Source organism: Misgurnus anguillicaudatus, chromosome 1 (assembly GCF_027580225.2).
Source record: "Misgurnus anguillicaudatus chromosome 1, ASM2758022v2, whole genome shotgun sequence".
Classification (NCBI taxonomy): Eukaryota; Metazoa; Chordata; class Actinopteri; order Cypriniformes; family Cobitidae; genus Misgurnus; species Misgurnus anguillicaudatus.
Window position 1 is genome coordinate 29,148,379 of NC_073337.2, and position 26,490 is coordinate 29,174,868.

Here is a 26,490-nt window from a genome sequence, read left to right on the forward strand (position 1 = left end):
ATCAAGTTAATGTATCTTGATTTATAGGATATCTTGTTTTTATACTGGGAATCAGTATGTTATTTTTAATTTTTTTTCACAACGGCAAAGCAAATGTGAAATTAAGACCAAATGCAAATGGGAAATTTTTTCATCTTGTTTTATTTTAATTTGTTATATAAAAATAGGGCTGCCAAACGATTAATCGTGATAAATCGCATTTAAAACAAGTGGATGAAATTAGGATTTAATTTTACTTGACACTTATATAATGCACACACAAACTTTTATTTTGTAAAATCGTGTACTTTTATCGTTTGACAGCCCTATTTTTATGTTATAAATTCAAATAAAATAAGAAAAACATATTTGTCATTTGCATTTGGTCTTAATTTTTACATTTGCTTTGCTGTTGTGCAAAAAAAAAAAAAACTTCCCAGTATAAAAACAAGATATATTATAAATCAAGATACATTAACTTGATAAGCAAAATTTCACACGATTTTAAGTGCTGTTTTCTGAAAAAACAAAAACATTAAATAAATGAAAACATGAAAAATATCTGCAAATGGGGTAAGAAAAATAAACTTAAATTAATTTTATGTTGAACTAAGTTTATTAACGAATAAAACATTACGAATACGAATGTAAATATATTTTTAGGGTTATTTTTTACTGAAAAAGATAAAATACTCATAAAAGTAATGTTTTTATATACAGTAAAGAGCAACCCAGAAGCTGTTTCAATCTCAGACTTTTAGACCCCACTGTGCATCATTTTAACTACAAAGATGTAAACATATAATTACCATACAGATGGAGTCTCAGTTTTATTAGTTTTCATTAAATTTATCAAGTGATGACAACAACTCGAAAAATCTCAATTTCATGCGCACTGTCTCTAAAGCGTTTAAAAGCCCGTCTAAACAAAGATCAAAGATGAAACTTCAGCACAGATTTACTGTAATTCCGGCTGTATCCCAAACACTCCTGTATCTTGGAATTTTCCTTTCAAATGTGAAAGAAAGCCGAAGCGGGTCACAGTCTTGTGTAGTTGGCATAAGACGACACTGGCTGTCAGTTTCATGTCAGCGTCTGATTCGTGATTTCTCTTGAGAGAAAATGTTCATTTATTTATAACAAACCCACAAGCACTGAAGTGCAGTAGATGCCTGGAGCTGCTGTTGGGATTTGTTGGTGATAAAGGGTGAAGTTCACCAAAAAATTTAATTATTGTCCAAATAAATTCTCAATGTTTCTGCTACTATTAAATATAAATACTTCTGTTAAATTATTATTCATAAACATGCCGTTTGACGTCATTGATGCCAAGCACTGCTTGATGTCAAAGTAGTGTCGTATCTGATCAATCATACCAAGTTTCCCTTAGCAAAAATGAGATTTGACAGGTACAGTGTTATGGACAAGAGCATTCAGGACATACTGTACAAAATAAAAAATTCTGCAAACACACTGACATTTGAATAATACAAAAGCTCTTGAACCTATTGGAAAGAAATCTTACTGAGGTGCTTCACATCCATTTCTCAGGACATCTTTATATCACTAAAAGCATGTAATTGCTTTTTAATGTTGTTAATGATTTCTTCTAGTACTAACAAGTTAAATGGATAAAGTAGAGCGAGCAAGTAAGACAAGATAGCAGAGATTCTCACCGTTGTTTTCTCCAAGCAGTGCAGAAGATGGTGATGTTGGGTCTCAAAAGTGGGGTTGATCTTACATACCAGAGCTTGGCCCGCCTGTTTTGATGCCTTATAGGAGACACAGAAAAGACTGACAGATTATCCACCAATCAGATTAAAGCAACCCAGAAAATGAGATAGAGAGAGGAAAAGAGCATCGACAGCAAGGCCCAAATTCTCACAATGATCCAGCAACATTCAGGCAATGTTGAAGCATTTTTGGATCATCGTAACAATGATAGGCTTTGGGTCAGCGCCCTATCCCGTTCTCTTAAAACCTCGACAAATGGCTTCTGGTTCAAACACAACAGACAACACTTAAAAATAATATTGTTTATGTGTACTTTTGAAAACACTTAAATAGATCAAGATCTGGCCTTAGCACTGATCATATTTCTGGTCTTGTATATGGTCTTGTTTAGTTTAAGTGACTATCTGGTGTTTTTGAACAAAGAGGGCCACCATACCCAATCCAAAATCCCTGTAACCCCAGAAGCAGGACTCAACGTGACACAGTAACCAAATTAGGAGAGTATTGAGTGGGCGTCAGTGCAGGGTCACAATACATCCCTTAAGATACCCAATCGACACGTCCCACGGTCTCTGCATCACGTTAGCCCCGCCCCCACTCCACCCCCACGTAGATGCTGGCCATTTAATGACATGCAGCTCAAACAAATTCATTCCTCCACGTGATGCGCTCTGATGATGTCAAGACGAAAGAGAGACAGCAGAAGCCAGTCAGGACAGCCCACGAGAAATCACTCAAAAATGCATGTTAATGCATGAAGCACAGAGCAGTAGTTGTCAAGGCAGTTAAAACCAATAAGTACAAGGTAAAGAAGGCAATAACCCAAAAGTAAAGTAGTTGAAAGATGGAGAAAGGGGTTGCAGTAAAAATCGGGGGGCCCCGTTGGTACTGGAGCGGATGGGCGTGGCCCCCGCAACGGTAAGCCGCATGCTGTGCACTGCCATTGGACAAAAGGTCACGTGATTATTGTCTCATGACCAGCTACGAGGAAGAGGTGCCAGTCTAGGTGGAACAGAGTGAAAGATAGATAGGTAGATAGATAGAGAGAGAGAGAGAGAAACATCACAGAAGCATTTGAATGAGGACAGCCCTGCTTGGACCCCAGCCCCCTGGTGGAGAGGTGAAAGGTCAGGGGGTAAAAGGGGTCCACATGCACCAGCCCATCATGTCACGTTCCATTAAGAGACCACGGCGACTTGGTTTCCACGGTTACCTCCTCCTCCATGTTCGCCAGCATCCCATTGCGTTTGTACTGCAAATAAGCGTTAGCGCCACCGCTCTTCGTCGCACGAATTCTAGCAATCCTGGTTTTCTGTTCAGTGGACAAACACACGGGCCGTTTAGCCTAAAACTCTCTCCTCTCGTCATCAATGTTTGTGTGATTGTAGGTTTGCATGCGTTTGTCTAACGTGTTTATGTGTTAATCTTGGACATTCTTTACAAAGTCGATTGAGACACTGCACTTTTTTTAAATAAGCTCATTTTCCATCTCCCCTAGTTAAATATTTGATTTTTACAGTTTGGAATCCATTCAGCTGATCTCCGGGTCTGGCGGTACCACTTTTAGCATAGCTTAGCATAATCCATTGAATCTGATTAGACCATTAGCATCGCGCTAAAAAATAACCAAAGAGTTTCGATATTTTTCCTATTTAAAACTTATCGTGTACTAAGACCGACGTAAAATTAAAAGTTGTGATTTTCTAGGGCAATATGGTTAGGAACTATACTCTCATGCTGGCGTAATAATCAAGGACTCTGCTGTCGTAACATGGCTGCAGGAGGCGCACTGATATTACACAGAAAATAGTTCCCTGCTATTGAAAGTTACCAAGGGGACCACTTTCAGGCGCTTTGTACTATCTTTGCGCCTGTTGCATCCATGTAACTTCAGAAGAGTCAAGTTTTAAATAGGAAAAACATTGAAACTCTTTGGTTATTTTTAGCGCGATGCTAATGGTCTAATCAGATTCAATGAATTATGCTAAGCTATGCTAAAAGTGGTACCGCCAGACTTGGAGATCAGCTGAATGGATTCCAAAACTGTAAAAATCAGATGTTTAACTCTAGGGTCGCTGGAAGATGAGCCTATTTTAAAAAAAAGTGGAGTGTCTCTTTAAGTAAAAAGTAATGATAGTAGTTTTTCTGCTGTACTTAAGAACGTTTGCACTTTGGGTTGCAAAATGTGAAAATTAGAGTCATGAAATTGAACTGGTATCGGTGTTGACTGCATAAAGTCACAATGATATTTAAATTTAATTTAAGACATTTTTTTTGTAATATTGTGGTGGTTTTTTTTACAAACGACTTATCTGTGAGTCTATTATTATATATATAAAAAAAAAACATGTGCCCTCATAATTTTTTATCAAAAATGCAAATCTCGTCCTTGAAACGATCTCGCTTTAAAAAGATCGCAGCAGCTACCAACAATCCAATCAATCATCAATGCGTGAATTAGAGGTCAAGCCATACATTTTTTTCATTTTATAATCCGTTTCACTCGAATATACGCCACAACAGGGAAAATAAGACTATTAATAGCTACTTCAGTTTCATGACGACTTTAAAGTTCAGTATTAATTTCAGAGTTGAGTCTCATTTCTTAGTTTAACTGAGAAAACAGATTGTTGTTCTTGGTTGGACTGGCTGTGCTGCTTATTTGTGTATGTGTACTCAGAAGGGGATTGAGATATCTAAACTCTTCTGTCCCCATGGATCGGCAGGACTCGAGCTAAAATAAGAGTAGTGGCTCATTTACTGACTTTTAATGTGAGAACAGTCGAAGCATCTTTGGTTTCATTGGCTGTGTACACATTGCATGTAAATATGGAGTGACGCCTGTTTCCTGTATACATACAGAACGCATTTTAATATGTCACTCAATAAACGCAATTTTCTCTCTTCAAATCTGTCTTCCTCAAAGTATCACCTATCTTTCTTACTTATGCACGTCTGTTTTTCTATTGCTGCTGTCTTGAAGTCAGGGATGAGATCTGTGCATGCACTCGAAATGATCAGTCCACTGAGACGGATGTGCAAATACAGCATGCAGACATCTGGGTCACAAGTTTTTTGTCGAGTCGTGTTCAACCCTATCCCACCATCATCATCTGTGTTTTGTTTGTGTACACATGGTCGTTCTTTTTGCCACATCCAGATTTGACAGAATTTCCATATGGTATCTACATTTGACATCAGCTCTATAAAGCTCTGCAAGATCAGAGGCCGTAGATTCGGGCGAGGGTCAAGGGGGAAAGGGTGACTGAGTACATCGGGCCCTGAATGTAAGGGGCCCTACAAGAGAAGTTATGCTTATTATCGGACAATAATCCTGCGTTTTTGTGCTGCGCGTGTTTGACACACTTAAGTACACGTCTGTAAATGCCTCCCACTAGCATAGCATGCACGTGACATGCATGATTTGATTGGTTGTCGGGGAACGATGCAAAGCGCTGATTGGCCGTAAAGCAGCAGAAAGATGCAAAGTGATTTCAATGTGTTGATTTCAAGAGTTGCGACCCTGCTGCATATAATGTGCAAAAAAATCAGGATAGCAGAAAACACAAATGTCTTACCAAACAGAGCAGGTCAAAACAAAATTTGTTAATATGCCGATATTGTGCATTTCTTTACATATGAAAAATAACTTGTTTCCTATGTTTACACTGCAAAAAATGACTTCGTATTTTTGTATTGTTTTTAATAAATATATATAAAAATTAAAATCAAGATGTATTTTCTTGATGAGTCAAATGACCTAAAAAATAAGTCTAGTTAAAAAAAAATATATAAACAAGAAAAAAAATCTACCAATGGGTAAAATTTTTCTTGAATTAAGTTTCGATTTTTTGTTTTTTGCTTGTTTTAAGCACAAATTCACCTAAATTTAATATATTTATTTCTATTATTTCTTATGTCATTTTGTTTGATTTAGGAATTTTTAGATATGTATACTGAAAACAAGACAAAAACACTAAGTAAGAAAGTAATTTTGTTTTGCAGTGTATATTTTTCAGTAAAAATATAAAAAAATTCTTAAATTAAGATTCTTTTTCTTGATGAGCGAACAAAAATATAAACTTTAAGTGATTTTGTGAATAAAACAAGCAAAAAAATCTGCCAATGGGGTAAGCAAATTTTTCTTGAATATTTCTTGAATTTAGTGTTTAAAATGTTGAAAATGTTTAAGATTTTTTGCTTACCTCATTGGCAGATTATTTTGCTTGTTTTATGCACAAAATCACTTAAATTTGATATTTTTGGTGCAAAAACTAGACTTATTTTCTTGGGTCGTTTTGCTTATCAAGAAATATTTTTACTGAAAACAAGACAAAAATACTAAGAATTTTTTTTCTTGAAAATAATTTTTTGCAGTGTAAGGGAAAATTGCAATGCAAAACATGACTTTCTTACTTAGTATTTTTGTCTTGGTTTCAGTAAAAATATCTACAAATTCTTAAATTAAGATGTATTTTCTTGATGAGCAAAATGACCTAGAAAAAGAAGTCCAGTTTTTAGACAAAAATATCAACTTTAAGTAAATTAGTGCTTAAAACAAGCAAAAAAAATATGCCAATGTAATAAGAAAAAATAGAAAATAATTTTACTTTTTCCCTAAACACTTAAATGAAGTAAAAAATTCTTATTCCATTGGCAGATTTTTTTTGCTTGTTTTAAGCACAAATTCCCTTAAATTGTATATTTGTTGTCTAAAAACTAGATTTATTTTTTTGGGTCATTTTGCTCATAAAAATATCTTAATTTAAGATTTTTTTAATATTTTTACTAAAAACAACACAAAAAAACTAAGTAAGAAAGTCATTTTTTGCAGTTTGAGGTGCCCCCTTTATATCCCTAAATATGATTTAAAGTACTGAATTATGGATGCAATTATCAATTTATGTTGTTATGCATCATACAACTCATTTAACATTGCTGGTTTAAATATGTTATTAGTAATTTGCCAGCAATGAGCTAACCTGCACATGTGTATAGACTGAAATAATAAAAGCTGTGATGATTGGTGTGGATAGGGGCCCCCACACACCATCTTTGCATAGGGCCCAATATTCCATGCAACGCCCCTATGTAGGGTACCTTTTGAGCCCGCCGCTTTTCTGCACGTTGACTCTGGTGGTAGATCCGGCTGAAATTGGAAACGATGACGGGCACGGGAAGAGCGATGACCAGCACGCCACTCAGCGAACAGATAGAGCCAAATATCTTTCCCATGATGGTCTTAGGAACCATGTCTCCATATCTGTAACATAAAGAGAGAGATGTTTTATTTCAAAGTGCTTTATTAAGGTTTACATTTAAGCATTTAGTATCCTAAGCTCTTACAAAAGTGCAATACAACACAAACACAATTCTTCATTTAATTTTCTTTAAAACACTAGGGGGCAGTAGAGAATCATAAAGCACGGGGCAATCCTTCGATCTCCGAGTTGGTGTGAAAGTGCTTTCCCACATTCAACCTCAGGCTTTTCTCCTCATGAGGCCTTCACATCCTCAAACTTTTAACATGATGCTAAAACTTAGCGTTCTGTATTCGGGCTGAGATGACAAGATCACGTTTTCTGGTCTAGTTTCCCAACTCTCTATTATCAAATGACATCAATAACCAATCTTACATGCTGATACTCAGTAAAACAGCGTGCACATGCGGTCTCCAGAACACAAAGTCCTGGCATGATTTTAGTCTTCTTCCAGCACACGCACACACCTTCTGTCATCTTGTTAAAGCAGGCCAGCGTATGACAAACCAACCCTGTCACTGGCAATGAGTAGACGATCTGTCGTTGGGTGTAAAACTGGTATGCCAAGACGTCATCATCACGCATTATATCAGCCAATAAGGGACTCGTTTAACAGATGCATCAGCACCAAACAGCTTACTATATAAAGTTTACTATTAATACACTGGGATCGGAATAAATTTCCATTTTTGATGTGTGTGGTGGTTGGACACCATCACCATGCAGCAAGCCAAGCAGATTTTTTTTGTCATTATGCAAATTTCAAACCAATATATTACATTTCAGTACAGGCTTCAACATGTGCCCAAATTTCGAACTCATCATTTATTATTCCATCCAGACAATCTCAAAAAAGGGAAGCACATGAATATATTTGCAAGATAAGATAATGCAAAATACAAAAACATAATGTACTTTATAGACGATCTTAATCAGTGCTGACTTTTTGTATGATAAGTGAAGGATCTAATTGAATTACAGAGATGAGAATATAAACTCAAAAGGGCCCAACGTGGTGAAACCCCCATAGACTGAGCCGTAATTACAGACGGCAGAGAGTCGACTTCACCAATTAAATGTCTGTAATTAACTTCACCGGCGAGAGAGACAAGGAGACGGCAAATATGCGAAGATTTAAATGTCTTTTGTCTTTGACGTATTGACCAAGTCACTCCAAACCATGAAAAATATCCATATTAACCCTCGCACGAGCTACAGAAGCGTTCAATAGAAAGCTTTGTGATCCTCTTCAACAACAGACAATAGACTCATTATAAAGGACCAATAAAGTCCCTTGTAGGCAATTACCCTCATAATTAGATTTGTGTACATGATGAATGTCGGCCACTGGCTGTTAATCCAAATCCGCGCACAAAGGCTGTAATTTTCTGAAACGTGTTTGTAGACGTGTTGCATTCGGATATTCTCCGCCCAGCATCACAGCAAAAAAACAAAAACACATTGACCTTGTTCTGTGTTAGCCAGGTGCGTGTGTGTATGTGTGTGTGTGCGTAGTGAACTAGAGGCAACAGGAAGGACTAATTTACTCTCTGCGTTTGTCATTTCCTCGCCGCTCACTGTCTAGTGCTGTTACGTATGACAGCATCCCTATTAACCTAGATGACCTGCAGCGGCTGTACACACACACACACATACACAATGTGTGTCCGAGGGGAATTTGTACAATATTTACTTTTAATGCTTCAGGTTAGACTCTGCTGTTAGATTGTGCTCCTGTATTGCTTAGTGGTACTGCATGAGCTGCATAAAAGGTCATGGGTTCGAACAAGGGACACACACATGCTGAAAAAATGTATACTGTGCATTGCATGGATAAAAGCATCTGCCGAATGCGTAAATGTAGATTAAATCATCAAAATATGCGGCATGGCAAAATTTTTTTACTTTTAAGGTATCTATTAGACACAATAATTTGGCAAAAATGCAAACAGAGTGTATTAGGGAACATACAAAAATACAAAAAAAAAAAATGCATTGAGAAACAAAAGCTCAAAGGTAATAAAGCATACATTGACTACAGTAACTGTTGTTATCTGTTATTAATATTAATTGATTTTTTTGTGGTAAGATTGTGTAGTCATTGTCTTTATAAACTTTGCACATGTGTAGTTCAGTCAGGATCACTTAAGAATACCAAAATTATATAATATATTTATATATTAAAACAAATATCTGAATTTGGCCAAAGGCTGAGGAATCAAGGGGCTCGGTTGTCATACTGCACCTTTAAGATGCATCCTTTGCATGTATCCCCCAGCCAATCATAACCAACATTTTAGTATGCTACACGTGAAAATAATTAAAAGGGGTGCAATGGTTGTGAAACTGAGATATTGGAGGTGAAGGGGAGGTGGTGGGTAAAATTGTCTGTGCGACAGAGTAGCTACAGAGCGTCTGATTAACTGCTTAAATACTGTTGATTAAAGCAGGTGAGAGTGATTAAGCAGCTGAGCGTCAGCTGGAGTAGTTAGCGATCAGTGCTCTGCCTGAACTACGCTTGAATTCCATCCGGTCACTCAAGCTATATTTCAGTCAGGATCACTTAAGAATACCAAAATTATATAATATATTTATATATTATAACAAATATCTGAATTTGGCCAAAGGCTGAGGAATCAAGGGGCTCGGTTGTCATACTGCACCTTTAAGATGCATCCTTTGCATGTATCCCCCAAACACAACAACGTAGTTGAGTGCATAACTTCTAGAGACTGCTTGTCTCGGAGTACGCGGCTCCTGGCATGTTGAGTAGCATACCTCAAAAGGGAACGCGGTTCCCTGATATTCATCAGATTGGAACAGGCAGGTTCAGAGGAGAGAAATAAAATGAAGGACAGCTGAGGCTGACATTAGTTAATCATTAATTAACGGACCCCCAACACGAGATAACGCGTGCAAGATGTTTCTTACATCTTGGCATTGTTGGAGACTTTTTACGTGACATTCACTCTTCTCAATGAGCAGCTACCGCTGCTTCTGTGGGCTCCACCCCCGACCCAAAGCCTTCACAGGCTGTCTAGTCCTTGCGCAGCAGAGCAGAGTCTCTCCCAGTTGCAATCGGGGCAGGAGAAGTGGTTATCTATCCGCGTCCGACGGCATAAACGTGCATGCGGGAAGCCGGAGCAGGCGGATCCCGCGATGGCTTACATTAATGGCGAGATATAAATATAAAATGGTCTTTGAATAAAATGAATCACTGTACATAAAATAAATGTACTTGAGGGAGCTGAGCAGCAGCACATTTAAAACAGACAAACTGTACGGAGCTGACGCGTTAATGGGCTATTTACCTACAAAACAACGTTTCCCATCATTTATCAGTGTATGTTTTGAACTGGACTGTTTGGCCATATAAACATGAACATACACACATTTCGTTTTATGAGAACATAAGCAGATAAACAAACGAGAAAACATTTTCAACATTCATGTGTCTTAAAATAACATTTTTGACAGTTCAGAGAGAAGAGAAACGTGAAATAATGTATTAAGCCAGTGTAGTAAGAATGCAAATGTGACGTGATGGCGTCACTGTTAAGCAAATGACGCAATGACGTAATCTAGCGACATTTAGCGACTTTCCAAGCAAGCTTAGCTACTTTCCATTGAAAATAGTTGGCAACACTGGTTTCTTATGCTTACATGCTTGTTGAAGATGCGTGGAGCGACTGCCTTCGGGACGTTAAATCAAGTGTAAGACACGAAATGCTGTAAAACTATAACTGTCGAATTTTTGAGGCAATCAATTAAAACAACATAAACACTGACACTACAAGGTGACCTGAACGATTTATATCGAAATGAATTGGAACGAATGACGGACATACTCCTTGCTTGTAGTCACATTGGTCCTAAATATTGCATGAAATGCTGTTAATAGAACATCCTGCTATACTGTTGATAAGAAAGTTATTGTTTACAGTGACATAGCGATTTTAGACTATTTGAGCGACAAAGATACTAAAGTGAACTTTTCCAGTGCGCATACGTGCACAAACTCAAAGCTCACGCACTGAAAAGCGCGTTCAAAGATCACGGAAACATAAGTTCTTTGGGCTTGACAGGAGATATACGCACAAATTATCTTAATAACGTTACCTGTATGGAATGGATGTCTTCCGGCACTTCCACAGAGAGTATTGCAACATCTTCCGATTCCGAGCAAGCCATGGTAACGCCGAAAAGGGTAAGGAATAAAATTCTATCGATCGCATTAGTACTGGCTCAGTCTACAATCTGCTATGCAAATGTCTGTGCGACAGACTCGGTGCAAATGTCTGTGCGACAGACTCGGTAAAATTGTCTGTGCGACAGAGTAGCTACAGAGCGTCTGATTAACTGCTTAAATACTGTTGATTAAAGCAGGTGAGAGTGATTAAGCAGCTGAGCGTCAGCTGGAGTAGTTAGCGATCAGTGCTCTGCCTGAACTACGCTTGAATTCCATCCGGTCACTCAAGCTATATTTGTGTGTATATTTAGACTAGACTTAGTGTTGTGATACAGCATTATGTTTGCGTGTCCTTTTATGCCATGACGTGCTCCTGTGGACAAATTGAGACCCATAAAAATGGCCCATTTACATAACTTAATGTAATAGACCTACACAAAACCCACACCTGAACCCAAGGGTCTAACTTTGGTTTGAGAAGTGTGTGTGTGTGTGTGTGTGGGGGGGAGCATAAAATGGGGGGAATGTTGTTGCCTTGAATCCCATTCCATGCACTTACATATGTTTAGGGACTATGGTGCTACAAAATACAGGAAATAATTAAGTTAATTATAATAGTACATTTTGCCAAGAAAAATATGCTGATTACTACATAAAATAATCCTACATAATGTAAAGAACATTTTGTGAAAATATAAACATCTTTAATATTGATTGAATAATGTCATGTCAGCGATTGAAATCATAGTGAAATTAATGCTTGATATCAAACTGTGATGCTCTTTTTACCCTAAATATTATGTCCCTGCAAAACAATGAATAAAACACAATTGTTCCCCTATAGCAGGGTTCAATGTCATGTTTGTAGAGGAAGCTCCGCCTTCCAGTTAAAAGAACCAATCATCAATTGATAATGACCGATAATTCTCTGGGGGAGGAGCTCTGTACAACTAAAAAATGTGCGGTTAAAAAATCTAAACAAATGACTCTAAAAGTGGTGGGGACACGATCTGCATTTTGAAAACTGGGGGGACATGTCCCCCCATACCCAGTGGAAATTCCGCCCCTGCCTGAACCAAAGAAATTAGAAATAACTTGATTGTTCCCCTATAACAGGGTTCAACATAATGCTTAATATGGTGACTGAAGCCCCGCCTTCCAGTTAAAATAACCAATCATCAATCGATAATGACGATGATTCTCTGGGGGAGGGTCTCTGTACAACTAAACGTGTAGTTAAAAAATAATCCCCCTATCACATCCCCCTATCCCAAGTGGAAATTACTCCCCTGCCTTGACTAACGTTATTAGAAATTGATGATGACTGCTGATTCTCTAGGGGAGGAGCTTTTTAAAGTTATGTATTTGGGGCTTTTATGCCTTTATTTAGACAAAATTGTGGAGAGTAGACAGAAAGTGTTGGGAGGAGATAGGGGTGCGGGATCAGCAAAGAACACCAGAGATGGGAATCGAACTCGGGTTGCCATGAGCACACTGGTGCTATATGTCGATGCTCTAACCACGGGGCTATTGACGCAACAAATAAAGCTGTTTTGAGTTTAAAAAAAGCTATGGTACAAAAGTTATGGCACAGTTGAAGTCAGATTTAATTGTTGGTGAATTTAGCACGTGATTTTAGAGATATCTTTCTTTTCCTATTCAAGAAAACAGGCTTTTAGTCTTGCATGACTGAAATAACTGCAAACATGGCCGCCAAAGTGACACGACTTCCCTAAAGAGACTCTGCCTGAACTCAACTGAGCATCTTTTGAGAGTCAAGTAGGACTGATTCACTATCAATGTCAAGGACTTTAAAATTAAATGCTTAAAGGGATACTTCACCGATTTAGCGTTCAGCTTTGTATCTGTAGAAACCCGGCAGTATTACTGAATGACCATGTTTCCCTCCATCATTTCCCCCTGAGAGGAGAGATATCTGCATTTTGGTTCTGCAAAAAAGTCCTCCGATGATGCAAAAATCGTCATATTACATCATCGGAGGACTTTTTTGCAGAACCAAAATGCAGATATCTCTCCTCTCAGGGGGAAATGAGGGAGGGAAACATGGTCATTCAGTAATACTGCCGGGTTTCTACAGATACAAAGCTGAATGCTAAATCGGTGAAGTATCCCTTTAACAAGCTGCAGTGTTTGTCCCTGAATGATACCAAAGGTAGGTTTCAGTCACATTGAGCTAATTTCTTTGTCACTGCAACAAACTTTAAGCATCTGGTCCAATGTAATTACAATCATCCTGAGGAGGATACAGGTCATCAAACGCACCCAACGTCTGAAGGTAAACATGCCCATTCCTACAGATCATAAAGGATAAATCCCAGCGAGACAAACAGAAAGAGATTATGAAACCACTAAAGTTTAGGATGCTATCTTCAACATAACTATTATGTAAAATGAGAAGACGGGTGGATTGACGGATAGAAACAGCGAGATTAAAAATCATTAAGATGACTATTGCTTCATTGACGCTCTGAAGCGACTGGAGATGAGACAAACACAGCGCTCATTAGAATATTAAGAGATTTAATGACACGACTGTGTCAACTGTTTTATTTAACCGAGCCTGTATGGACTCTTTTCACAATCACATGCAGGGGAAATGCATTGAAAGTGTCTTTGCTTCATTGTCCTGAGGTGTTCATACATTATGACCTTGTTTGAAAAACTCAAACATCAGTGTCATGCTGTTAATAGCTGCATTTATAAACCTGTCCTCGTATGATTTACTTTTCCTGCTTTTATAAAGCAGATTTTTATATTCACTAACAACATCTTGATGAAGATATTAACTAAACATATTTCAAGATAATTTTTCTTACCACAGTGGCAGATATTTTTCTTGTTTTAAGCATATTATACAGTAGCTGTGTCAAAAATGGCCCCCTACACACTCAAGTCCAACTTGAGTCTGAGTCAAGACCAGAGATCGAGTGTCGAATCTGAGTCAAGACCAGGGATCAAGTGTCAAGTCCGAGTCAAGATCAGAGATCTAGTGTTGAGTCCGAGTCAAGACCAGAGATCGAGGTTCGAGTCAAGACCAGGGATCGAGTGTCGAGTCCGAGTCAAGACCAGGGATTGAGTGTCGAGTCCGAGTCAAGATCAGGGATCAAGTGTCAAGTCCAAGTCAAGACCAGGGATCGAAGGTCGAGTCCGAGTCCGAGTCAAGACCAGAGATCGATTATCGAATCCGAGTCAAGACCAGGAATCGAGGGTCGAGTCAGAGTCAAGACCAGAGATCGAGTGTCGAGTCCGAGTCAAGACCAGAAATCGAGTGTCGAGTCCGAGTCAAGACCAGGGATCGAGTGTCGAGTCCGAGTCAAGACCAGGGATCAAGTGTCAAGTCTGAGTCAAGACCAGAGATCGTGTGTCGAGTCCAGAGCAAGACCAGAGATCGAGTGTCGAGTCCGAGTCAAGACCAGGGATCGAGTGTCGAGTTCAAGTCAAGACCAGGGATCAAGTGTCGAGTCCAAGTCAAGACCAGGAATTGAGTCCGAGTCAAGACAAGAGACTGGGTGTCGAGTCCAAGTCTAGACAAGAGACTGAGTGCCGAGTCTGAGTCAAGCCCAGAGATCGAGTGTTGAGTCCGAGTCAAGACCAGAGATTGAGTGTTGAGTCGGAGTCAAGACCAAAGATCGAGTATCGAGTCCGAGTCAAGGCCAGGGATCGAGTGTCGAGTCCAAGTCAAGACCAGGAATCGAGTCCGAGTCAAGACAAGAGACTGGGTGTGGAGTCCAAGTATAGACAAGAGACTGGGAGTTGAGTCCAAGTCAAGACCAGGGATTGTAATGTCGAGTCCGAGTCAAGACCAGGGATTGAGTATTGAGTCCGATTCAAGACCCAAGATTGAGTATCGAGTCCGAGTCAAGGCCAGGGATCGAGTGTCGACTCCAAGTCAAGACCAGGAATTGAGTCCGAGTCAAGACAAGAGACTGGGTGTGGAGTCCAAGTATAGACAAGAGACTGGGAGTTGAGTCCAAGTCAAGACCAGGGATTGTAATGTCGAGTCCGAGTCAAGACCAGGGATTGAGTATTGAGTCCGATTCAAGACCCAAGATTGAGTATCGAGTCCGAGTCAAGGCCAGGGATCGAGTGTCGACTCCAAGTCAAGACCAGGAATTGAGTCCGAGTCAAGACAAGAGACTGGGTGTCGAGTCCAAGTATAGACAAGAGACTGGGCTTCGAGTCCAAGTCAAGACCAGGGATGGTATGTCGAGTCCGAGTCAAGACCAGGGATTGAGTATTGAGTCCGATTCAAGACCAGAAATCGAGTGTCGAGTCTGAGTCAAGACCAGAGATCGAGTATCGAGTCTGAGTCCAGACTAGAGATTGAGTGTTGAGTAAACTTTTGTTTAGGCATACTTTAGTTGTGTATGGTCACATTGACCTCCTACACGAAGGTCCACATGAAACATAGATCCTCATGTAAGCAACAAAACGGTCACGTTTGACATGTGCAGGCCAAACCGAGCGCATGATCTTCCCCTCCCTTACAACAGCCGAGAGCAACAGCACTGTAGGTGAAATTTCACAACCAAGATTCTCTTGAAAGGCTTTTGTGAATGCTTTATACAAAGGCTTCATACGAGACCCCCGCCTCTCTCATCAATAATTCTGTCTATGCTTTCTCCCGACCTTCCAATGAATCTGTTTCATCCAATCTTCGTCCATTTTTTATCCCTCGCTGCACACATTTGCAAACCCGGGCACTCATTCAAACTCCTATCAGACATGTCCACTGTTCAAGCGTGTCTAAAGCAGACAGAAAGATTATCGCATCAACCCATGTTTTCTTCTACAAAGGTCTTAACGGGATCAGGTACATGGGTGACGTAAGTTTGGAAATATTGTAATGTTTTGGACTACAAAGCTCACTGTTTCTGTTAAGAAAACACAATTCAAGTGAAATAGTTATATTTATGTCTAAGGGGATACTGAGGTGGGCACCTTTATATCCCTTAATATACTGAAATGCAAATATCCATTTATGTAGTACCATGCGTCACATACAACTTATTTAATACTGCTGGTTTAAATATGATATCAGTAATCATTCTCAGTAAGAGCATACACTAATATTAATAAAGCTGTGATGTTTGGTGTGGATAGGGTCCCCCACACACCGTCTTTGCATAGGGCCCAAGATTCCCTGCTACGCCCCTGATCAGGTGCACAGTCGTTGACCTGATAATGAAGGATGTTCTTCTGCCAGTCAAACAGAACTTCTTGCTGAGAAGGAAGAGAGAGAGAAAGAGATGATAAAAGTCTTTTATCTTGTCTTATAAACCCAGAGAATGGTCTCTTGCTTCACTGACTCACAGCAGATCAATCAGAGATAAAACTCTGAGCTCACGTTTGTGTCAAAGAAGAAAACACTCTCTCCACACAACGGGGCTGAAATTGTCAGATTCGTAACAAAAATAACACTTGATCACCATTATATTTGTCCACCGATGCCAAGTGTGTCACGGCAACAGAAAGAGCGTGTGAAATCCCATACAGGATTTTTTAGCCAAAAATAGATTTGTAGACATTTTGTAGAAAGGAATGCTTAATTAAATATATTTTTGAATTTGGAAATATAGTTAGTTTTAACTTTCATATTAATATATTTCAATATGGATTTCAAGGACAAGAATATACATTTCTCATTTTACATTTCACATGGCAAAAAGTGTATTCTTTTGCAATAAATATAAGCTTAATACAAGTTAATTTTATAAAGTAATTTTTTTAAGTTGAAAATATATTTCATTTTAACCTTTTTAAACAGGTTATGTTTACAGGTTCGTAAGAGAAATTCTTCCAACGTGACGTGAATATAATTCATTGGATTGAAATATATTATTTAATTCTGTAAAATGTATTTATTTTTAAAAATATATTTAAAAATATACAAAAAATGGCCGAAAATATATCTGTGAAAAATATTTTTTGTAAACATATTCCAAAATATATTTCAGCAAATATTAGGGCTGTCAAAAGATTAATCGCGATTAATCACAAAATAAAAGTGTTTTTGTGTTTGCATAATATGTGTGTGTGTACTGTGTGTATAGATTATGTATATATAAATAGACACATACATGTTATTTAGGTATATTTTTATTTATATTTATGAAATATATCAATATATATCTATATCTTTCTATATCTATCTATCTATCTATCTATCTATCTATCTATCTATTTATCTATCTATACATATATATATATATATATATATATATATATATATATATATATATATATATATATATATATATATATATATATATATATACACATATATACATATATACATATATACATATATACATATATATATATATATATATATATATATATATATATATATATATATATAAAAGCTGTCAGAAGACAGTATACATATGTATATATATATATATATATATATGTGTGTGTGTGTGTGTGTGTGTGTGTAATTACACACAGTGAATAGATTAAATAAATTCAGCAAAAAACTTTTATTTTGTATGTGATTAATCGGAATTAATCTTTTGACAGCCCCAGCAAATATATTTTGACAATTTTTTAAAAATATTTATATATTTGAAAGTATTTTTTTGCCGTATGGGATGTGATAAGATTTAAAGGAAGAGCATATCGAGGTTATTCTTAATGGGGAAAGCAGGGAATGCATATATACGCTGCGATGTGTGACATTGAAACCAGCTATTATATACAAATATGATCCATTCATAACCCAATCAATTACAGCAATCTATACTGCGAGAGGCGAGGACAAAATTATAATGTATGCTAAGTTGCATAACAACATAAACTTCTCTCTGTTGGAAACTCAAAAAGACTCGAAGAGAGATTAGGTTTATAGACTGAAAGCTATCATCTAACCTGCCTGAGTGCTTCTCTTCTCAGTTTTATCTCTCAGCATGGAGAAAATCTGAAATAAACATAAAACAAAAAAAATATACACAATGTTGACTACTGCAATATTACCTGCATCATTACCGTCAGTAACTGACGCTCTGGATGTTTCTGTCTGTGATTTGTGTGTTTCCTTAAAGAGATTTTAATGTGTTTATGTATTTATTTTTCGATTGTGGTGTTCGATTGTGACTAATCAGCATAATTCACATAACTGTTATTATGCATAGATGTTAATGACCAACCCGGTTGAACTGAGGCGGCTCCCCTGACGAGAGAAGGATTCATTTCTCACAAATAATACTCCAAGACTTTGAAAATCCCACAATTCAGCAGTTTACGGCAGATGCCTTGAATTCCACATACTCGCTAACCTTCATCTTGAGTTCATTTTCCTCATTCAATCTTTAAATGAATATTTTTTGGATGCAATGTAGACTTTTAATAGGTTTAGCTAATGTGATAATCATTTGAGCCGTAAGAATGCAATCCTTCCAGTCTCAAGACATTTAACCGTATTTAAAAAAACTGCAAAGAACCAAGTGCAAAACATAGTAATAAAACAACATCCTAAAGCCCAATTTATACTTCTGCGTCGAGTGTACGGTGCAGCCTATGCGTAGATGCGCATCCTACGCCTATACCTCCCCAAAAATATAACAATGTGTTCATTCTATGTGGAGCGTAAGTGCTGTGATTGGTCCCCTAGAGCCCCTCCCTCAGGTTAAAAAAATCTGTGATATATAGCTGTGCATTTCATCATATGCTTTTCCGTTTGTGACGGTAAAAACAAACATAAGAGACAGCAGACGACAGGGCAAAGTCAACAGATCCGGTGTGGCTGTGGCCCGGAGTCATCTGCTGTCTGTAATGGTTGATTAATGATATTTAACAACTTCGGCTGTGACAAAAGTCGTTGTCTATTTATTGGCATCACTGTGAATGCTTCTCCACCAACTTACACAACAAGCTACTTCTTGATATTGCCCGTTACACCAGTAACATTCCTGTAGCAACTAGCTGGGTTTCCATCACCTCGATTTTATGTGCATTTTAAAGTATCGCATAAGAAACGAGTGATGGAAATTACAAAATTTCAAACAAAATCAATAAGGTGGCTTTTGAAAGAGTAAATGCGAATAATGGGAGATGGAAAAGCATTTGCCAAATAAATTCTGACGTAGCGAACATTAAACCCACGAGACTGACGGTGGTGGTCTTCACTATTTTTTTCATGAGAGCCACATTGATAGGTCAGAGTTACTTTCCGCTTTCACTGCAAAGCATCAAAAGTTACATCCAGTCATAAATAGCATGTCTGCTTATCAATCTGTTGCAACGCAATAAATACAAGGGCAAATCATTCTTTATAATTTACCAGTCAAATTTGTAACTGAGACAAGATGATTTCCCTTATTGACAAAAAACTGGATTTTAATGCGAAGCATTTTTATTATATACGTATGCAGTGCCCTCCAAACCACTAGGGGGCCACCTTTCTCTTCATTTTATGTGACGTTGCACAAAACGATTGGCGAGTGACATTACTGTGCTGCGAGAGCAATTCGAAAGCATAACAAGCAGTCTGATCTCAGAGTACTTTGATGTTATATGACAATCGCTCTGTGCAAGCGCGGCATACGATTGAACACGGTTATCGACGTGTGTCTTGATATAATGGGTATGGTTTTCTTACAAAGTTAACATCCGGAGCAGAAAAGACAGAAAAAGCGCATGCCCGCATGATCATATCACTGTATTATTTACTGCCATGCGAGCCACAAGTGAGCTGCACTGCTAGTAAATTTATAACTTGCCCAAACGTAACCAAATGCAGTCCTGTCTTTATTTTCTTTATTTACTGTTGCTTACTAATTTACCAACACCATTAGCTCAAATGGAAATGCACCTTATTCACATTTGTTTGTTTTTCATCTTGAACGAATTCAAAAAAAGATTTGTTTCATATTATGATGGAAACTCCACTACTGCCAACTAGGAAATGTCAATGCGGAAAAAAACGCAGAATTATTAATGAAAACTGACACGTAGCCTATAGTGTACAGCATAGGTCAGACATAGAAGTATAAATTATGCTTAACTAGTATTGCCATGTTTTTGTGCACACAGTATCAACACTTCCAGGTTTGTTTGACATGTACCATGACTTTCTTTAAAACACACCATGATATATGAATGTGTGCCAACTCTATCAATGCAGCATGGTATTACCATGTCACACCATCCCAATACCTTTGATGGTTTAATTGCTATATCATTAACATGCACCATTACAATGTTAATTCTCACAGAGCTTGCAAAGGGTCGACCATTGTTACGCAATGACACACAGTTTGCCATTTCATTACTGTGTCAGGACGCACTATTGCGCGTCTCATAACGTTCAAATGCAAGAAGGAGGTTTTGGTGAGCCGGTAAGACTACCAGCTTCAATGTTCATGGTCTGAGAAAATCATGTAAGCGGACCGCATTAGTCCACATGAATATGAATAACGCCTGTAATAACCTGTTGAAGGTGTGTGTGGTCATGTGTACAGAACGAAGCTTATGAATAAAATGACATGCTCGCCGACATGCTACATTTAGCACTTAACAACTGCAACAGCTTATAATTCAAGGGCCATCCACCTGTCCATCCTTAAGGGCAAGTGATTTTTATTCATATAACTGAACCAGTCACAGCGAACCAGCTATGGAAAGGTATATACTGTAGAAAGTGCGGCTGAATGTGAGAAACCTTTCGATTCTTTCATTACTTTATTAGCAAGGAAACTGATTGAATGTACAATATGGCAAGGTGAAATCGATGAGATGTCCCTGACATTATCACAAAGCAATGTCCTCATCGAACAGCAAAGGCCGACCTGCAATAACGTTAAGAGAGAAAGCAGGTATGGTGGCGTAGGACATGAATAGATATAACATCATTGAAGCACTCGGAGAGGTCGCGGCGTTCGTGTCAAGTACCATCTCGCCACAGTAATGCTTCAGAAATGACCACAGAATACTGAGGAAATATTAAGGGGGTGTCAGATACGAGATCCAACAGAGAGGACAGGGCTTCAATCTGTGTTCACCGACCCTCTCACCTCCATACATCTGTATTCATCTGCCTAGAGTTAACCCAACCAACTACACTTACTAGCGAGGTTGTTCAGTTATTGCAGATTTATACATACTGTGCAAAAGTCTAATGCTGGGTACACAACAATCGCAAAGTATCATGTTCCTCGCTCTAGATTACTTGCATGATCTTGAATTTTTTGCTTGAGGTGAATATTTTGAAACTTGCACAAAGACGCGTTTAAAACAAATATTTTCGCGGCAATCGCATCGCTTCACGCGAGGTTGCGTCTTTGCATTGACTTTGTATGTAATCTACTTGGATTTGTGTTCTGTGTCCCATTAGGCCACCAGCATAGCAAAGTTTTAATGTCCATCCATATTTATTTTTCACTCTTTATTAACTCTTTTCCCGCCATTTACAAGTTTTCTTATCAATTAAGAGAAAACATTTGCATAAAAAACGTGTTCCTGATTAATTTTAATGTTAATCTGCAATACCGTGATTATCCACCAGATTTACCCAATTTATAAAAAAACTGAAGCAAAAACCTTATTTACTAATTTTAAATTTTGTATGTTTTGATAATCGTTCTGAATCTTCCTTCACAAAAATGCAATTATTTCAGCTTTTCGCAACTTTTTTCCCGTTTTGTTTGTTTATTGTTTGGCTCTGTTCTTTCATTTGATATATTTGTATGTTTATATATTTATAAGAAGAAAATGTTCCATTTTGTGAAACTTTTGTGAAAATCACAAAAAATGCTTGCAGACAACTTTAAAAAAAAGATACAAACAGAAAATGCAGGAAATATGTATTTAGTGTTGACCTCTCTTGGCACTAAATACATCTTGAGCTTTTGGGGGAAACTGAAGTCCTGAAATTAGGATTTTATTTTATTTAAGTTTAATGCTGCATTCACACCAGCCACGGTAGAGGCGTCAAGCGCGAATGATTTCAATGTGAAGATGCATTGACGTGCGTCTGGAGGTCTCGCGGCGTGAATGAGGGTTTTAGCGTGTAGACGCAATTCCGATTAATTCGCACATTTAGTTTGCGTGAATAGGCGAATTGAGCATTGCCGCGGGAAACTTGCGAGTTGAAAAAGTTCTACTTTGGCTAAAAAACGTGCCGCGTTAACCATTCAGGAGCTTGCTTTAGTAGTGACGTGATTACAGGAAGCGAGCGGAGTCACAGAAGCCCCTCCCATGATGCAAATTTCCATGTGAATGTCTCGATGATTAGAATTTCACGCGCAAATGAAGCGAGTAAAGTCAAAATGTTCAAGTGGCAAACTAGATGCGGTAAATGCAATTTGACGCCTCAAACACGGCTGGTGTGAACCCTGATATGCTCAATTAAGTACTTAACACTTCAGTTTATACTATTATACTGTTTTTAATACTCCATACAGATTTCCTGTACTTTCTGGTTGTATTCTAATAAAGAGAGGAATAAATAGGATCACTATATTATTGCAAAAAACAACAAATGTAATGGTGGCACAAGACTCTTGCACAGTACTGTATATCTGGGTCAAAATACAATATTGGATTTACATGTTTTGGCTCAATTATGTATATTATATATACACATACACATAGAGTATATTTGATACATAAAAGACCATGCAAAATGATTTATGCATAACCTTTATAGTGTTATAAGCTTTGCATTTCATGACATCATGACTCTCTGTGTACCCAAATGTCTCCCCCACTTGTCATGCAAAATGACGCCCATGTTTATACACCCACACACAGAATGTTTCTTTTGAGGACTGTCACAAAACAAGTGTGTCTAAATCCAGATCTGAGTCACTTCCTCAGTCACTTCCATTGATTCCAGAAGAAACGCCACACTCGCGAGAAGAAGAGAACACAAACAATTGTCAGATGAGACACTTATTGCCCTCTATTTTAGCTCTGAGCAAAAACACACACTAAATTATGCACACATACACACACAAACTCACACTCCATACACATAAATTCAGAGAAAAGCTGCAGTTTGACACTTCATTCCACCTACAGACACAAGCACAGTAGACAATTAGTCAAGCAGGCCTTGGGCAACACAGATCCAGATGCCATATTTCTCTGTAATCCAGTAATAGGGTCTCTACCGGGTTTCCATGGTGAGCGTACTCATGATGCATGAAGGATTCAGAAGTTTTATTAGCCGATTTTTGTATTCAGAGTTTTATTGTCTCCAAGAGAAACATCATTCCTCCAGTGTGATTGGATTTCGCCACACATGAACTAGAAACCACTTTTTCGTCTGTCGGCAAAAAACGAAGCCTGAGGTCTTTTGCTTGTCTTATCACCTTAAGATGCTCTAGATCTTCCAGCTAAGATGGGGTTTAAATGGTTTGCAAGCTAATCCCCCAGCCAGACCAGTGCCTAAACCTTCTTAAATGGGTATCACTTTATTTTGATAGTCCACTTGATTTCGCACAGATCCAATTTTGTTGCAACTCTTATTCAATATGTGAATATCTAAAAATATGGCTTATAAGACATACACATGGGCACTAATCCCGTGGGCTCTGGGGCTTGAGGACCCACCAAAATGCCAAATATGCTTAATGCATTTTAATCGAAAACGCTTTTGAAATTCGTGAGCCCCTGATTGGTGGATCTCACGAGTTGTAATATCTATAATGCTTCGATTAATATGTTGAATAAAGCGCGTCAAATTTAGCGTCTAAAACTGTGGAGAAAACGCAACCAGGTCGCTTTCCTCCTTCTTTCCAAATCGCTCCCGTAGCATCTGCTGTTGCTGGAAAAGAAATCGCTGCCTATTTATACCGTATACATAACAAATCTGTCTGTTGTGAGCTAGATTTGTGTGAAACTGGCATGCAAGTGCTGTTTTGTTTATGTTTTGTATGTGAAGACGCGTTGACACGCATCTGGAGGTCTCGCAGTGCGAATGAGGCGTTTGGCGCAGCGCGGAAGTTCGCACGAATTGAGCGCCTGGCGCGGTACACGCGAATGGTGTTTTTTGGGAATTTTGTGCATTTTGCGTTTGACACGAATTTGCGGCTGACGCCCGAGTTGAAAAATGTGAACTTTGGCGAAATTTTGCGCCGCGTTAACCAATCAGGAGCCTTATTTCTATATAGACAGGAATAAAAAGGACCTCGCTTGGAAGAGTGTCAGTGAGGACATCGGGCAACCTGGTAAGTTGTAATACACATTTCACTTTTGAGTCACGTGACATTTATCGACCCTCGCCGTTTATTTTCCCCCTAGAGTAAGGTTACCAAATACAAACCAGTAACTCTCTCGATAAATCTACAATCAACATCAGTCATCTTACAAACAGACAATCGCATAGCACTTGCCCCTCCCACAAGAAGCGGACTTTGCCTCTGACGCGCGTCAAATGCTTCCTTTTTCATTCAATGCATTTTGAATGCATTCAAACTGTTTAAGTGGCAAACAAGGCGCGGTAGACGCGATTTTGACGCCTGAAACGCGGTTGGTGTAAACGCAGCATTACGGATACCCATTGTATGTAATAAATTACAAAGTACTGCCCCCTGCTGGTACAGAAAGTTATTTCACACCGGTGCTGAATGGACATGCTACTTTACCACCAACCATTTGGTGTGTCAGGCCAACTTTGAACCCAAACGTAGCAAACACACGGCAACGTGCACGTAGTTGCAAAGTTACCTATAGTTAGTAAAATATCTAAAGTGGACTATCGAAATAACGTGTAGTAAGTTTAACTTAACACATTACCACCAATTAATTTTGCAGAATTACTTTAAAATAAGCACAGGTGAAAAACTTCATCTGAGAAGTTGGTTATGTAACCATCCCTACATCACGAGAGTCCCTATAGCGATTCTGTGATGGATAAACTGATCTGATTACCTCTGAAAAAGTGTCTTCAATAGAGTCGCTATAATTCACAGAATAAAAAATGAGCGGGAAAACTGCACCAAGGATGAAAGCCGGGTGCTATAAATAGCCCACCTGGTCTGCTTCACTCATTCGTCTGCTTTTGAACTTGTCATCCGCAAAATTGGTGCTGCGGGCCATGTCATCCATCTCTTTTTGGAGAAGGGGTGAGGAGAGGGTGTAAGGGAGCTGTACCCCTCGCAACAATGCAATCCCTCATTCGTACGCTGATCCATCACGGTATCGAATTGAATCTCTAACGCACACAAAGTTGGTTGCGTTGGAATGATGCAAAACGACCTAATATCAACTAATAGAAAGCAAATGACTCAACCTTCACAGTTTGCATCATCCAGACTCGAATGCCTGACGTAACAAACATCTGCCCCGTTCAGTCGCACCCGTAGGTGCTTTCCAGACATTTTTGGACATGCATTGTCGTGTATATCACCTGACATATCAGATTGGCTCTACACAAGTGTGATGAGCTAAATACAGATAAGCTAAATATCAGACAACAACCCTCCCCGCAGTGCCTGTAATTGCATTCAGAGTCAATCAACTTGCACACACAAATGCTACACAGCGAGGTCAAATTTACCCAACATTTCTCATACTGAAGTCAGAGGGCGTATTTATTAAATAAGAAAATGATCGCACATCATTACTCTGAATCAAAGTCGCTTTCTTCTACTGCAAGCTTATTCACAGAGGGGAACAAAAACGGTGCCTGCTTTAGATCTCGTCTGATCATGCTCGAAGAACCGTGCACTTTTGATAAACAGCACTTCATTGTAAGCATCTATTGGGTTTGCGTTTGCATGCGCGAATGCTTGCGGGAATGTGTGTTTAGCAGTGTACTGAAAAGCTTTGTTTCAGTGATCACAGCAAGCAAAATGAAAAGCGCCACTAGAGGGCGCTTGCACACAAAGCACCTCTCATTCAGGAACCTCGGTGACACTGAAGTGTCCTGCACAGCACGCCCAAACCAAACTCTAATCCCAAAGGCAATCTGAATCTCTGAATCATTTCCAAAACGCTCCCCCTCCCTAATGCCATCTGCTCCAAGCCAACAGGGGGCATGACACAGCCAACAGGGAAGATTTGTTGTCTGTTAATTTATTCACTTTCATATCAAACCCTGACAACAGATGTAGATTAATGAGTGCGGCGTTAAGACGAGCTTGGCACAGTCAATCAATGCCAGAGTCACTTTGAATACATAAATACTCCAGCGATAAAAAGTTACGATTTTAGATGTGATGATTACGGCCATCAGATATGCTGCACTGTGGGTTCAAACCTGGCTTGCAACAATAACAATCCTCACAATAAAAGTTTAAGGAAAAAGTATAACTTGCGTAACTAATATAAATGCACAAAAAATAACCATACACTTTAAGG

At 38.6% G+C, this 26,490-nt stretch overlaps 1 protein-coding gene across 2 annotated transcripts in view; it reads right to left on the reverse strand.

The window, feature by feature from the left end:
* kcnd2 (potassium voltage-gated channel, Shal-related subfamily, member 2) overlaps window positions 1-26,490 on the reverse strand; it is a 149,398-nt gene that overhangs the window by 4,741 nt on the left and 118,167 nt on the right. The window contains exons 3-5 of one of the 2 annotated variants that reach the window (XM_055189884.2): window positions 6,814-6,976; window positions 2,927-3,025; window positions 1,656-1,751 (exon numbers count right to left, since the gene is read on the reverse strand). In XM_055189884.2, the coding sequence (XP_055045859.1) occupies window positions 1,656-1,751; window positions 2,927-3,025; window positions 6,814-6,976 (358 nt within the window). The remainder of the gene's footprint in view (window positions 1-1,655; window positions 1,752-2,926; window positions 3,026-6,813; window positions 6,977-26,490) is intronic. The other variant, XM_055189885.2, reaches the window with a different exon arrangement.